The sequence below is a fragment of the Macaca mulatta genome, chromosome 12 (genome assembly GCF_049350105.2).
Source record: "Macaca mulatta isolate MMU2019108-1 chromosome 12, T2T-MMU8v2.0, whole genome shotgun sequence".
In the NCBI taxonomy this organism is placed as follows: Eukaryota; Metazoa; Chordata; class Mammalia; order Primates; family Cercopithecidae; genus Macaca; species Macaca mulatta.
The window spans coordinates 112,337,667-112,351,625 of record NC_133417.1 but is presented as its reverse complement, the minus strand read 5'-3'; the positions used below and the strand labels follow the sequence as shown (position 1 = coordinate 112,351,625).

The 13,959-nt window shown below is 42.5% G+C and overlaps 1 protein-coding gene across 4 annotated transcripts in view; it reads left to right on the top strand.

Moving 5' to 3' along the window:
* Positions 1-13,696, top strand: part of KLF7 (KLF transcription factor 7) — an 86,329-nt gene extending 72,633 nt beyond the window's left edge. For all 4 annotated transcript variants that reach the window (XM_001107009.5, XM_077957429.1, XM_015110800.3 and 1 more), the window contains 2 exons: positions 5,438-5,561; positions 12,786-13,696. In XM_001107009.5, the coding sequence (XP_001107009.4) occupies positions 5,438-5,561; positions 12,786-12,837 (176 nt within the window). In that variant the 3' untranslated portion in view covers positions 12,838-13,696. The remainder of the gene's footprint in view (positions 1-5,437; positions 5,562-12,785) is intronic.
* Positions 13,697-13,959: the final 263 nt, after the last annotated feature.

Genomic DNA, 13,959 nt, shown 5'->3' with positions numbered 1-13,959 from the left:
TAAACATTACAAATGAGTTTCATAAAATGACTCCGTTTGCTTCCCAGAGGGAATATTGCTCAGGAGACTAGGTTCCTATGTGTGAGATTAGGTTATAGGAAGTTTTCAGGATCCTCGTCTTTCAGGCTGGGGAAGATTGGGAAGAAGTAGAAGTGATATTTGATAGTAAAGGAAAACTTACCACATTTTAGTCCTTGTCAAAGAAGGATGTCAGATTTAAGCAACCAAGCAAACACTTCCACTCTTAAACCATTGAATACCTAGAAAGTAAGGGATTGGAAATCACACAGGCTGTTCTGCCCCTCTAGGTGTACTCAGGTTTTTGTTGCAAAGCAGGATGCTTTGTTAAATTCACTTAATGTATTGGATAGGATTGAGCCAAGCACTGCTTTAGCGCTGTTGGTATCACAGTGAACAAAATGGATGTCTGCATGAAGCTTATGCTGTGGTGGGGGAAACAGACTATAATACACTCAATATGCAATTTCGTTTCAAAGTAATTAAGTGCTATGGAGAAAGTGACAGAATCTGTTGTTTTACAGAGGATATCGAAGGAAGTTCTCTAAGAGGAGGAGACATTCAGGCAGAGACCTGAATGAAGTGAGGGAGCAAGTGTTCCAGGCAGAGCAAGGAGCCAGTGCAAAGGTCTCAAGGTGGGAGCCTGCAGGCAGGGCAGCATGTGGTGAATCGGGGAGGGGAGCGTAGGAGATCGATATTGGAGAGGTAGCCAGGAGCCTGATCCTGTAGGCTGTACTGTATAGCCTTGCCTGGCTTTTGACTTTTTTTCTGAGAACGATAGAAAGCCATTGAAACATTTACACTTTAATTTCATCTTAACCTTTTTTGGGTGAATGTCTTTGGCAGTCTGGCAAAACCTGTGGAACCCTTTGCAGAATAATGTTTTTAAATGCATAAAATCCAGTGGATGTCAAAGAAACCATTTATATGGAAATATATAGACTAAGGCCCCCTGTAAGAGTCACTCATGCTCTGATTTACATTTTCAAAGGATTGCTTTGACTGCTATAAGTTGAATAGACTGTAGGAGCCATGAATGGAAGCCCTAAGACCAGTGAGATGGTGGGGCTGAGAGCAAAGCTATTTTTATTTCTCGTACAGGGCAGTGGCCAAAAGTAGGGTTGTGCAACACAGTCTTTTTGAAGGCAAGAAGAAATATGTATGACTTCTATTTATATTTGATTTATTCTCATTTTTAATTGGTCTATTGAATACATATTTTATAATATCCTAATAGGATATTAGTACATCTGTATGATTCATGACTAAGCCTACATATATCATAGATGCATGCTCAAAAAGTATTTATGGCAGTGTTTTTTGATCAGTCAATTCTGATGATCACAATATAGGGAGAGTGACCCTGTAAGAAACTAACAAAATGCCACACTGGTTTAGACCGCATTTCATTTCAGATGAATTTTGTGGGAGAACGCAAGTTCTTGACATGATTTAACCTCTCTAAATGTCAGTCCTGTTTCTCAAGCACCCATACCTCCCCTTACAAGCCCTCATCTGGCTATAAGTCTTTTTTACCTGATGAGACTTACTCTCACCTCTGAGGTGGCATGTACTCCCCCAGGGAAACAAGTATCCTAGGGATGTTGCATCCTAGGGTTTTTGCCCGACAGGGAAAGTGGTTCTTGATATTCACCCTGACATTTAGGAGGTCCTGAGGGTGTCCTCTGCCTCCAGCATTGTGAGCTGTGGGAGGTGTCTTCGCCTTTACTCACATGCCCTTCCTGTACTGGAGTCCTGGGTTTTTAAGTCTCTCTTCCATCTGTCTGTCTCACATAGACCACTCTTGGGCATTTTTGTTCACTCTAGAGGTGCAGTGAGCTGAACAGTGTGCCTCATTCCAAGTGTGATCCAGCATAGTGTTGTGCAAGGCCATGACAGTTTCTGTTTTATACCCAGGAGAAGTATCTGGAGTGGAGGAAGGAAAGAAGGGAGAGTAAAATAGAAGAGCTGATCTTGCATGAAACCTGCTCCAGTACCACTGACGTGCAGTTTTCCTCTCTCTCACAAAGCCTTCCTTTTTTCTTTTTGTAAAGAAAGAAATTCAGCCTTTGATGAAATGAGCAGAAATCTTCAGGTAGGCTTTTAAGGATGAAAACAAATGTATCATGGCTAGAGGTATGTCCATCCCCCAAGATCAAGCTGTGGCTGTTGGTGTTCAGGGAGATGCAGTCTTGGCCATGCTGAAAATATTAACAGAAGAATTTCCCTGACCTGCCTTTCCGGTAGGAATTGGTTTGTAGAGGTGGGTATAGAACCTGGAAACAAGGCCAGTCTAACTCCACAATTCCTGTGCCCTAAATATAAAGTCATATTCCCAATTCTTTGTATTTTTTCTGCCTCTCTGATTTCTGAGTTCTGCCTTCAGGCACTGCTCCTTCATTGGGCGTTCTTGATTATTTTAAAAATTTTTATTAGTATTTGCAGGAATGGCAACTTGTCAGTAAACTAGCCAGATGGTGGAAAAATAGCTTGATAAATCACTATAATAGTAACATGGCTAAAATATCAGGGCACAAAGGAGCCTGTCCTCAGTATTATTCTGAGTAGTGTTTGCCGCAAGCAGGAAACAATGTCAGGTGATAAGATTCAGAGCTAAGTCAAGCTATCTGCAGTTTCTCAATAGTGGACACAGCCACGAGGATGCTGAAATAGCTCCTGGGTTGGAGAGTTGGTTTGTACTGGGAAGTAACTAAGAGTCTAATCATTTTCTGGAAAATAATTACATCCTTGATATTATTTGTCGAAAGGAAACTAGTGAAAGGAATTCAGCAAGGGGAAAAGCAAACGGCTGAAATGGGAAAAAATGCCCAAAGACATCCACTTCAGTCTTCTTCATTTTATCTGCCCTTCCTGTGCCCTTCAGAATGTGGTTGCCTGTGATAGACAAGTCAGTTCGATTATGGGATTGATTCTGGGGACTAGATGTCTCTGGTTGTTGCTGTAGAATTTCATGGAATTTCCTAGGTGCCTCATTGCATTTGGGGTGTATTTGGTCCCCAAGGTTCCAGGAACCTCCAATTTTAATTACATTTGAAGGCCTTCATGGGCGGAGGGCGCTTTGAATTTCTGAAGTCTTAGATGCCTCATTCTCCTTTTTTGGTTTGTGCCAGATTTCCCCTTGAGATAACAGAGCCTAGTGGTTAAATGCACGATGCTGACATGTCTCGCCTGCAGGGTACGGGGACCTCGTACTTCCCCTGCTGTGTCCTGCTCATTCAGAGCAGTCCTAAAGAACACTCCCTGTTTTGGATTCATTCTCCATCAATATAATGAGAAAATACTTAAAAGACTCTCTGTTTCTAATATTTCAGGTACCCAGAATGTCTCTAGACTTGGCTTTCTGGAGCCATGAGCTCTGAAGGCCTTTATTGACAGCAGTTTCAGGCTTGTCTTCCTAGTAACCTCTGTGAACACAGGCGGAGGAAAGGGAGTTGAGACAGGAACTGAGTACTGACTGCGTGCAAGGCTGAACAAACGTTTCTTACACACAACTGATTGAAACCTCGCTATAAACATGGGTTTATTAATAAGCTCACCCTCGTTTAACAGACAAATATACTGAGTTCTAGAGTCTGGAACGAACGCAGCAAGATCCCAAGTATGCTGATTCCAAAGTTTATGTGGCACCTCCACTTGGCTACCCTTTCTTCAGCTAGCACATCTTTTCTAAACTTTCGGCTTATAGGAGCCAGAAGGTGAACTTTTAACACTGCTCAGTGATTCGTCCTCTTTTTTTCCTGGTTTCCGAAACTGAATGGGTTTCCTCCTGTGCCTCCAGCCCTCCTTCATGTCCTCTTGGTTCCCTTTAAAAGAAATGCCTGTGTTTCTCGTTCCTCTTCTCTGTGGGTCTGACAGAGCAGTGGCTCACTAGGGCACCAATTTAATGAAATAAAATTTTCAAGCATGTTTGGTTTGATTCTAGGTGATACAAATAAAGAATTGTGAATGCTTTGTAGTCAGGTTTAAAGGGAAGGGGAAAGGTGGAAAGAAGAAAGTAGGTCAAGTATAGTACCTGGGTAATGTCTCCTTCAGGGCTGCCTAGTAAAGATTTAGCCTTTAAAACTGTGGAAATAATGGGACGCCATAGTACTTTGGCACCTAGGTATCCTGAAATTTTGAGTTTGGCAGTTTTTCATGTTTATTAGTTATATGACTCTTACATATGCCAGATGTTGTTCTAATTAATATATAATATGCATGTGTGTTGATTTATCTTCTCTAAACCCTTTGAGGTACCTATTATTATTATCTCTAAGAAAACAGAGACACACAGAGGTTTATTAACCTGGCCAAGGTCAGACAATTAAGGATAGGACTAGAAGGTGAGCCTAGGAAGTTTGGCTTCAAAGCTGTTAACCACGTACTAACCTGCCTCTCAGTGACAGGGCTCAGTAACTCAGCTTCATGATTTCACAGGTTTCCAAAGATCATTTTTCTTTTTAATTAGAACCAGTCCACCATACAGTTGGAAGGGTAAATATTTGTCATGTTTGGTGACAGACGTGATGAGTTAAAAAAAGGTCTAAGGCAAAGTCATGTACTTTCTCTTACATATCCTTCCATCTGTATTTACTGTGTGAAAAGGTCACTTGAGCACAAGTGTTTGAATTTCATGCTTATAAGCAGCTTCCCCGTGGCTAAAACCTTGCTCTCCAAATTGATTTTTAAAATATTTTACAATAATATATATTATTTTCTAATAAGAACACTCTGCAGTTGTTAAGCTATGAGTTTCCTAACTCAGACTTTTGTGATAGTATTTTCCATAAATGCCAGGGATTGTCAAGTGATTTTTGTTTTACTCTCAAATTGTAGACCTTTCTCCTCATTGTCCATCCATCACATTTACTGGAAGGAACAGTGGCTCTGGGAGACTTAAGCTGTTTGCTTTGTCAGTCAGCTACCTGGCTGCAGCTTGTGGTAGGAGGGAAGGGGAGGGAGAAGACTAAAAAGCCTGAAATGGCAAATGACTGTAGGTTCTGGAGAAAAATAGAATTAGAAGCATTTGTGGTTCAGATGAAAATAGCACATTTCCTTTCTGCCTGGACTGTGGGGGTGAAAGTGCTCCGGGGAATAGAAAATAAATAAAAATTGATCCTTCACCAGTCAAAGGAAATGCTCTGACTCTGGGAACTGAAATGACAGCTCCAGATTTGAGAATCTGGTGAAACCACTTTTGAAGGTTAACAACAAAGAAAACAAAAAACAAAACACCAGGAGACTTGGGAGAAAAACAGAAAAACCAAAAAACTGTGGTATACTGTGTTAGGAAATCTAGTCTTTCAGGAATGATTTAAACAGCCCTTTCCCAAGCCTGACCAGCAGGCAGCACAGGCTGGTTGGGTGTAATCCCTTTTGTTCCTGCTGCTGACCATGGTCCTTCCATCTCTGCTTGCAGGTGAGAAGCCTTACAAGTGCTCATGGGAGGGATGCGAGTGGCGTTTTGCACGAAGCGATGAGCTCACAAGGCACTACAGGAAACACACAGGTGCAAAGCCCTTCAAATGCAACCACTGCGACAGGTAAAGAGAAGTAGAAGCTGATGGGCTAGGGAGGGGACAATGGGGAAGTGGGTTGGAGGATGAGCTGCACCCATGTGCTTGGAGTCATCACAGGTCTGACTCACAGACATTTGGACCTGGTAATGCCTTTTACTTCTCCATGGGAGGACCAGTGAGAATAGGGGGTGCCCTCTTGCATGAAATCAAGAGGTGGTGTGAATTCTTAGTTCAGTTACACAAGCATTTACTGAACACTAGCTTTAAGCCGGAAATGGTGTTAGTCACTGGGTATCAACAAGATGTGACAGATAACTTCAGTATAATATGAAAAGTAGTGAGACAGAGAATGGTCACCTGTAGGGACTTCTGATCTTTGTATCAACCTCAATACCACTTTCCCTCATCTATAGTAATAAGAAAGAGTAGAAAGCTTGTTTAATGGAAGGAAGGTTAGGGTTCCTATCGCTGTAAGACTTTTCTCTGAACCATTATTGGAAACGAATTGTACTGAAGAGAGTTCCCATTCTTTGGGGCCCAGATCATTCTTTCTTCCTTGAAAATAGGTACAAGGGTTCAAAAAATGACGAGGCTTTGAGAACTTCTCCTGTAATTCAATTTTAAGCCTTCTGCATTTGATAGTAGAAGAAAGCGCGCGTAGCAACAGATACTACCCAAGTAATAGTATCTGACAGCCCTGGCATTATCAACCAATAAACCCCAAAATGGAGACTCTGCAGGCCAAGGTGAAGGCAGGATTAGGTTTAGACATAATCAAATAATGGGCTTGCATCTGAGCGTGTTATCCTTCTAATCCTATTTCTGTGTTTAAAAGGAAGCTTAAGAAAATTAACCATCTTTTTAATGCAATACTAAAGGTCTCCGTTATGATGAGAAAAATGCTTCTAATACGATAAAAGCCCCTGAAAGCCTCAGGGTTCCCCAGCTTGCAGGATGGCAGCAGGGGCCTGGCTTTTCTTGGGAGGAAATGCGATCGCCTTTGCATCCTGCCTCCCCCAGTCCCTGTGTCCCACACCTCCCCCCTCACCAGGCCTTCCTCTGTAGTAGTGTTTGTTTGGTGAATAGGGAAGGGGTGTCCAGACTGGTCACGCTGGCTTAGTGCTCCCTTAGGATGCTTATAAAGGAGCAGTTATGTTTTTCTTCCTTTTTTTTTTTTTTTTTTTTTCCTTCTTCCTGGGAAGCTATTTTCCTCTTATCTTCATTCTCTAAGTACTAAATAAAGACCCTATGCCTCCTGGAGCCCAGAGATAACCTCCCACCCCAGGGCTGAGGAAGTATACTTCATGCAGTTATTGTCTCCCATTCCCTTGGAACTCTGTTCTGCTACCCAAGAATACAAGTCATTGTTTCATTTCCGTCCATTACCTAGAAGTCCTCCTGTATTTACATGAATCAGCAGCTGTCTTCTACACAGTATGCTCCAGCAGAGTTTCTCCTTTTCCCCATCTTCCTTCTATTTCCATCTCAAGTTTCTCTGCTTTGTGCGTCTCTCACTCTGGCTAATAAAGAAGCCCTGCAGATGGTGACTATCTGTCCATAGTCTTTTGAAGGAGAGTGTTCTGTTCTATCAACTGGGACCAAGATGAATGCTTTGTGAGTGGTCAGAGTGTGAGTGGTCGGAGTGTGATGGTAGCATGTACACACAAGTCGCCCAGCTCTGAAGGGTGTGGAGGCTGTTACTTGGAGATTGTGAGCATTATGGGTTGCCATAATTCTTGGATGTGGACAAAGAGTTCTTACGGAGAAATTGCCAAAGTTAGTATTCCACTCTTCAAATCAACTGACTTATTGAGACATTTACAGCCTTTTAGCAACTATTTGGATTTAATCCGGTCTTTTGTATGATTTACGTGGAGAAATATTCCAAATCGATTGGTTATTTCATTGAAAGAGATGTCAGAGTTGGGTGATTTCGTTAGTCTTTTGCTTTGTTTTCTTCATCAAAATCACTACAGTTTCTGGAGCTAGAAATTTGCTGAGCAGATGGTACAAATTCTGCGACATGGTGTTTGTGGGAGATTGAGTAGATCAGCGTCCTGTGACACAGGCCAATAGTGCATTTTTGACAACATCAGAAATGAGAGTTTGTATTCTCATTAGTGTCTCATGACAGGCAGCACCTTGGCGTTTCAATTGCGGTGACTGTGCTAAGAATAGCCAGGTCTGGGAGACGACATGGGGAATTGGAGTGGTCCCAAAGCAGATGAAAGGAAAGCCTGGAGTGACCGGGAGTTGGCATTCCTTAGAAGATGTTTACCTTCAGAAACAGAGGGCATCTGTAGCCCTTGGCAGGACATGGCATCCTATTGGTACCGCAGTATATATGAGTGCACCGCCTCTTATCTCTTAAAATTTGAACAATCACACTGCCCTATTTAGAAGCTAAATAGGGTTTAGACTTCCTTTCCTTAAGCATGTACCAAATCTAACGTATGCTTTTATTTTGCCTATAGGGTAGTTTTAAAAATTCATGACGTTTTTGGTTTGGTGGGTTTTTTTTTTTTTTTTTTTTTGGCCAACATTTAAAATCGTGAAATGTCACACAAAAAAGTTTGTATTTCTTGCTTTGTCTGGAAAAATCAGATCTGGCCACAGTGGGCTCACATTCCCATGTGGCTGTAATTGGCTGGAGCTGAAGAGCAGTCATTACCCATTTGCCATAGCCATGTGATGACTATTTTTCCACTGTTCAAACCACTCCCTGTGGCTCCACAACTCAAAGGCAAGCCATCGATTGCCAAGTATTGTCCCACTTTCTGTTGTTTCTTCTTACAAGAAGAGCTATACTTCTTTGTATCCATGCCTCATTGGAAGTGGAAGCAGGTAGCCCAAGAGCACAGTGTTTCTTACAGTTGACCCACGACACTTACTTTGTCTACCCGGCCTTACAGACACTGGGTTTTGTGACTTCTGGCTTCAGGTTTGGGTTAGGAAAGAAAGCACAGCAGTAGTGTCATTTCTTCACCATCTGACTAGACAGTGCAGCCCCCCTGAGTGACCAGTGGCTAGGAGGATAAGTGGTTTTTCAGCCCATAGAGTTGGAGGCTGCCGATGGTGATAAACAGGGCTCAGTTTCCATCAGTGGTAACATGCAGGCCCTCATTCTATCGACTGACTCAGTGCAGTTATAATCCAGGGAGAACGCTACTAGCGTAGTACATTCCAGATCTTGGGCAGTTTAGAGGGTGCATTTTGATCTTTATGTCAGCCCACTTATAAGTGGTAAGAAATACCAGCCCATACCTTAGCCCCTTGGTCACCTAGGAGACTGCTGTTGACTTAATCCCTGTGTGACTTTAGTTTGCCTTTTTTCTTTTTCTTTTTTTTTTTATTTGAGACAGATTCTTGCTTTGTCACCTAGGCTGGAGTGCAGTGGTGCGATCTCGGCTCACTGCAGCCTCTGCCTCCAGGGTTCAAGCAATTCTCCTGCCTCAGCCTCCTGAAAAGCTGGGATTACAGGTACCCGCCAGCACGCCTGGCTCATTTTGTATTTTTAGTAGAGACAGAGTTTTGCCATGTTGGTCAGGCTGGTCTTGAACTCCTGACCTCAGGTGATCCACCCATCTCGGCCTCCCAAAGTGCTAGGATTACAGATGCGAGCCGCCACACCCGGCCTAGTGTGCCTTTTTCATAAACAAGAAAAGTGACTGTGGGGTTGACTAGTTCTCCGTTATGCACAAATTTCAATCATTAAGGACCTTCTTATTTAAGGTTACTTGGCTGCTGTAAAGTTATGAATATTCTCTAGGGATATATTACCCTTAAAACTATTTGATTCTGCACTTCTACATGCCAAGTTTATCTTTTGTGGAATTCAGTAAGTATAAATTAATAAGTATAAATTAATCATGACTACGTACCTTACTGGGGTATTGAATTTAAATAAAAACCTCAATAGTAAGGGACCTGGTCTAATCCTAAGCATCATACATTTTCTGGGAATTTGAACAAATAATGATGCTCATTTGATTCAGTAGGGGTGCAGTTACGTTTCCTACCGTGTTAAAGATTTGGTTTTCTTTTTTCCACTTTTTTTTCCCTGAATTTGAAGGATAAAGGGAGATGTTTATACATATACTGCGAAATACCCAGTAATTGGTAAAGGCAGGAACAAAGCTGAGCACATACGTTACTGAATGGTTCTTTCAAATAAAGCTCTGTGTTAAGAATACTAATTTCCCGAGCGTTCCCAGGATATAGAGAGGAAAGGAAAAGGGTGTCCCACTGCCAGGCCCTCTCTTCACTCCTTACCGTCTCAAATCCCTGCGTTTCTCTTGGACAGGCAGGCTTCTGGGTGCCTGTGTTGTTGCTTCTCACAGGTACGTCCTCCTCAGGCCTGACCAACTTAACCTCAGGATTAATTTTCTAGTTGCTGCCTTGACCACTTGCCACAAATTTAGTATCAGGTTTATTTACTTTTCAAGTTTATGATCTTATATTTCTGTAGGTTAGAAACTTCTAGGTTAGAAGTCCAACAAAGGTCTCACCGGGCTAAACTAAAGATTTTGGTAGAGCTGCATTTTTTTTCTGGAGGCTCTAGGGGGGTATCCATTTCCTTTCCTTTTCCAACTTCTAGAAGCTGCCCACATTCCTTGGCTTATGATGCCATTCCTCCATCATTAAAGCTATTGAGTCCTTCTCGTGCTAACATCTCTCTGGTTCTCTCTTTCAATTCCTTCTCCCACTTTTAAGAACCCTTGTGACAGCATTGAGCCCACCCAGACAGTCCAGAATAATCTCCCTATTTAATGTCAGCTGATTCATAAATTAATTCCGTCCACAGCTTTAATTCTTTATCATGTAACCACACATAGTCCCAGTGTCTGGGCATGAGGTGTAGACATTTTGGAGGGAGCATTAGTCTGCCTACCAGAAGCTCCTTAAACTGACAGCCCAGTCCTCTCTCCCTCTCAGTGTAGTTAAGCAGATGTGACTGAGAGTGTGGGCTCTGGCATCAGACTACCTGTGTTCAAATCCTCTTTCTGATGAATATTTCATCTGGTAGTGGGAATAAGAATGGTACCTTCTTTATAGGGATCTTATAAGGATGTTACATTTAAAAAAGAAATATCTAGAAACACAATGTCCCAACTTGGATCTTCTTTCTCCAGGTTGTTGGGATGAAAGAAGGAGGAAAAGAGAGAAAAAGAAGGAAGAAGGAAGGCAGGGAGGAAGAGAGGGAGGGAGGGAAAGAGAACAGACAGTGGGCAATACTGAGTTGTACCCTCGGGACAAGACAGAATTATGCCAGTTAGATGCTAAATTCCCTGCAGGCTGTATTGATTTTTCTGTGTACCAGTGACACAGAGTACTAGTTTTTAAAGAAAACTTAGTGACACTCTTTTATAGCAAACCAAACCCCCTTTAGAGGCATCTCTAAGGGATTATCTAAATACCTTCCTCATACAAAGTCAGGGCTGGAAGTACGTGGGTATAATTGGAATTGTTATTACGCAGCATGTTACTGGATTAGACTGTTTTCTGTTGTACTTTTCCCATTTTTATGTGGTTTTCGTTTTACCCTTGTCCCATTTCACCTCATTCCCTTGGAGTTCTATCCTACACATGTACCTATTTAAGGAATGGACACAAACAGGGGGTGTGGAGAATGTTGCGGTCAAGGGAAAGGGTGGATATTTTTTGTTTGTTTTAAGAATGAACAAACATAGGGAAATCCTGCCCTGAACAGGAAACCCTGCTAACCTGAACAGTGTAGCTTGCTAACATTCTGACAGGAGTTTTGGACTGTAGGGGTGTCTCAGGCTTCAGGGAGCCTGGGAACTTTCTCATAGGTAAGAAAGCAGCTAGTTTAGGCGAACGATCCAGGGGGAAAGCATACACTCAGAGTTCAGAATGACTGCTGTCATGTAGGCTGACTTCACTGAGATTTCATTCAGAACCTGAGATTGAAGCCTACGGGGATTTGGAAACACCCATACTGTTCGTTAAAACATACAGAAACCTGACTTAGGCTGCAGTGAGCCTCCAAGGGTATTTATGAGCTCAGGTAACTGAGAAGAGCAGAATTAGATTTGTCTTTAGGCTTCGTTGGATCCAGCTTCTCTGATATTATCATCAGGACTCTTTCTATCCCCCAGATCCGTTTTTTCTCTGTTGACTTCATTCTCAAGCCAACTCTTTCCCACAATGGCAGTATAGACCCCAGTCACTCCAGGATCCCAGTGGAAAGAGAGCTTCTCTCTTCCAATAATTTCAGCAGTTGTCCCAGGGCTGGTTCTCATTGACCTTTACAGGTCACATGACTGTTGCTTAAGAGGATACTGTGGCCACAACTTCAGCCTCACACAAATGAGAATGCAGAAGGGTTTCTACCCAAGAGAATATCAACTAGCTGGTGTTAGAGGAAGGAGGAAAGAAGATGACCACTGGATCCACTCTGACATGAAGAAGACACTCAATTATGGGCCTTAGGTTCCAAGAAACACCTTAGCCTCAGTTTCCTTCACCTCCCTCCCTTCCACCCCCAACACACACACACACAAAGGGTGAGAATACCTATGATGGAGATGGAGGATTGGCGAGGATGGTGTGATATTGGGAAAACCCTTAGCTCAGTGCCTACATATTGTAACATACTCAGTAACTGTGAGCACCCTTCTTCATTCTTTTTTTTTTCTTTGTGACTTGAATATAGAGTGTCTGATAAGCCTATAAGTAGTATCACAAGCAGTATTTCTAGGCTTTCATTGTAAAGCTTAGGATTGAAATCTGGGTGTTGAAATTTTAGAGTTCTACCCTTTGATGATACAGACTAATTATTATATTTACAGTATGCAGGCATGACACGGGTTTCAAAAGCACTTTCCCATTCTTTTCTTCTTTAATAATCACAATTATGATCCTAACAGTTAACATGCACTGAGATCCTACAATGTGCCAGGCGGTATTCTAAGTACCTTGCATGGATCATCTCATTTAATCCTCACAACCCACCTATGAGATAAAGGCTGTAATTATCCCCACTCTACTGAGGAGGAATTAAAGTACAGAGAGGTTAATGTGCTCAGAGTCCCACAGCTATTGGAAGAGATGGGATTTAAACCCAAGCATTCTGCCCCTTAAACTTACCTTCCCAACACATGGCCCTATTTCCTCAATGCATGTGCACTGTCTGTTTAAAGTAAGGGAAATCATTTCCTAAGGAGTGATGCAAGTCACGCTGTTTGCTGGGAGCTCTCTAATATCCTTGTCGTTTATATCTCCTAGGTGTTTTTCCAGGTCTGACCATCTTGCCCTCCACATGAAGAGACATATCTAAAAAACCGAAAGGCCAGAGTTGCCGTGGCATCCGCTAGTGTCTAAAGGAAACGGGCACGCCATGAGGCAGGGGGCTGGACTTCAGGCGGGGACCCATTGCCTCGCAGAAGAAAGTTCTCACTTATAAACCTCTGTACACACACACACATACACACACACTCACAGACCCACACACATACACACTGTCATGCACTCAACTATATTTAAAATGTATACGTCTATTCTTTATGCCTTGCCCTAGCCAGACGGAAGAAGATGAAGAAGGAAACCAGGTGAACTCAGCAAGGCAGACTGGCTGCTTACTTCAGCACCATTGGAATTATTTCCCGCTGTTGCCAATGGAAATCAAAGAAAATGGATGTGACGTCTCTGCAGGTGGACGGCAGTCCGAGGGGCTTATTTAACTTGCTTCTCAGTGCAACTTGATAGGAGAATCCAGCATCTTAAAGTCGCATATGTGTAGCACTAATGTTTCTTTTTAAATAGTTGGGGGAAAATGACCTAGAAAACCAAATTGCAGTTTGGTAGCCAAAATTAACTCTTGGTTTATTTGTCCTTTGTGTGTGAAAAGTCCTACTATTCCGTGCGTCAGACTTCCTCACAGAACTGTTGACTGGTTTTGGTTCTTCTTAGTACTATTGAGATCTTTCGCGTCGATCCCAACGGCCTTAGCGGCGGCAGACTCTGGAATAACACCTTACACCTTTCTGGCCTGCATTTCTGTAGACTTCACTCTCAAGGGAGGAGTTTTCTTTTCTTACTTTTTGACTCTTGCACACCATATGCACTAGGGATTCTGGAAACTTCTAGCATGACTGCAAAGTGGCCAAGAGAATAAAGTCCTTGATGATAAATCACAGTATATCCCTTGAGCCTCACCTTATTGCCAGTGCTAGATTTTTTCTTTTTAATCTCTCCGTTTTTGCTAACGAAAACTTGAAAAGCTTATTTGGAAGCTTAAATGTTTTATCTTTTCTCCATGGACTAAACCTCTCCAGGACTCTCTCGGCACCTGGATGTCCAGCTCTCGAAGCAGCCAATCAGATGGGACATCACAGTTCTCTCATCCTCCTTGAGGCATGATGACCTCAGCTCATAGTGATCAACCGTTGTGCTGTGTGTC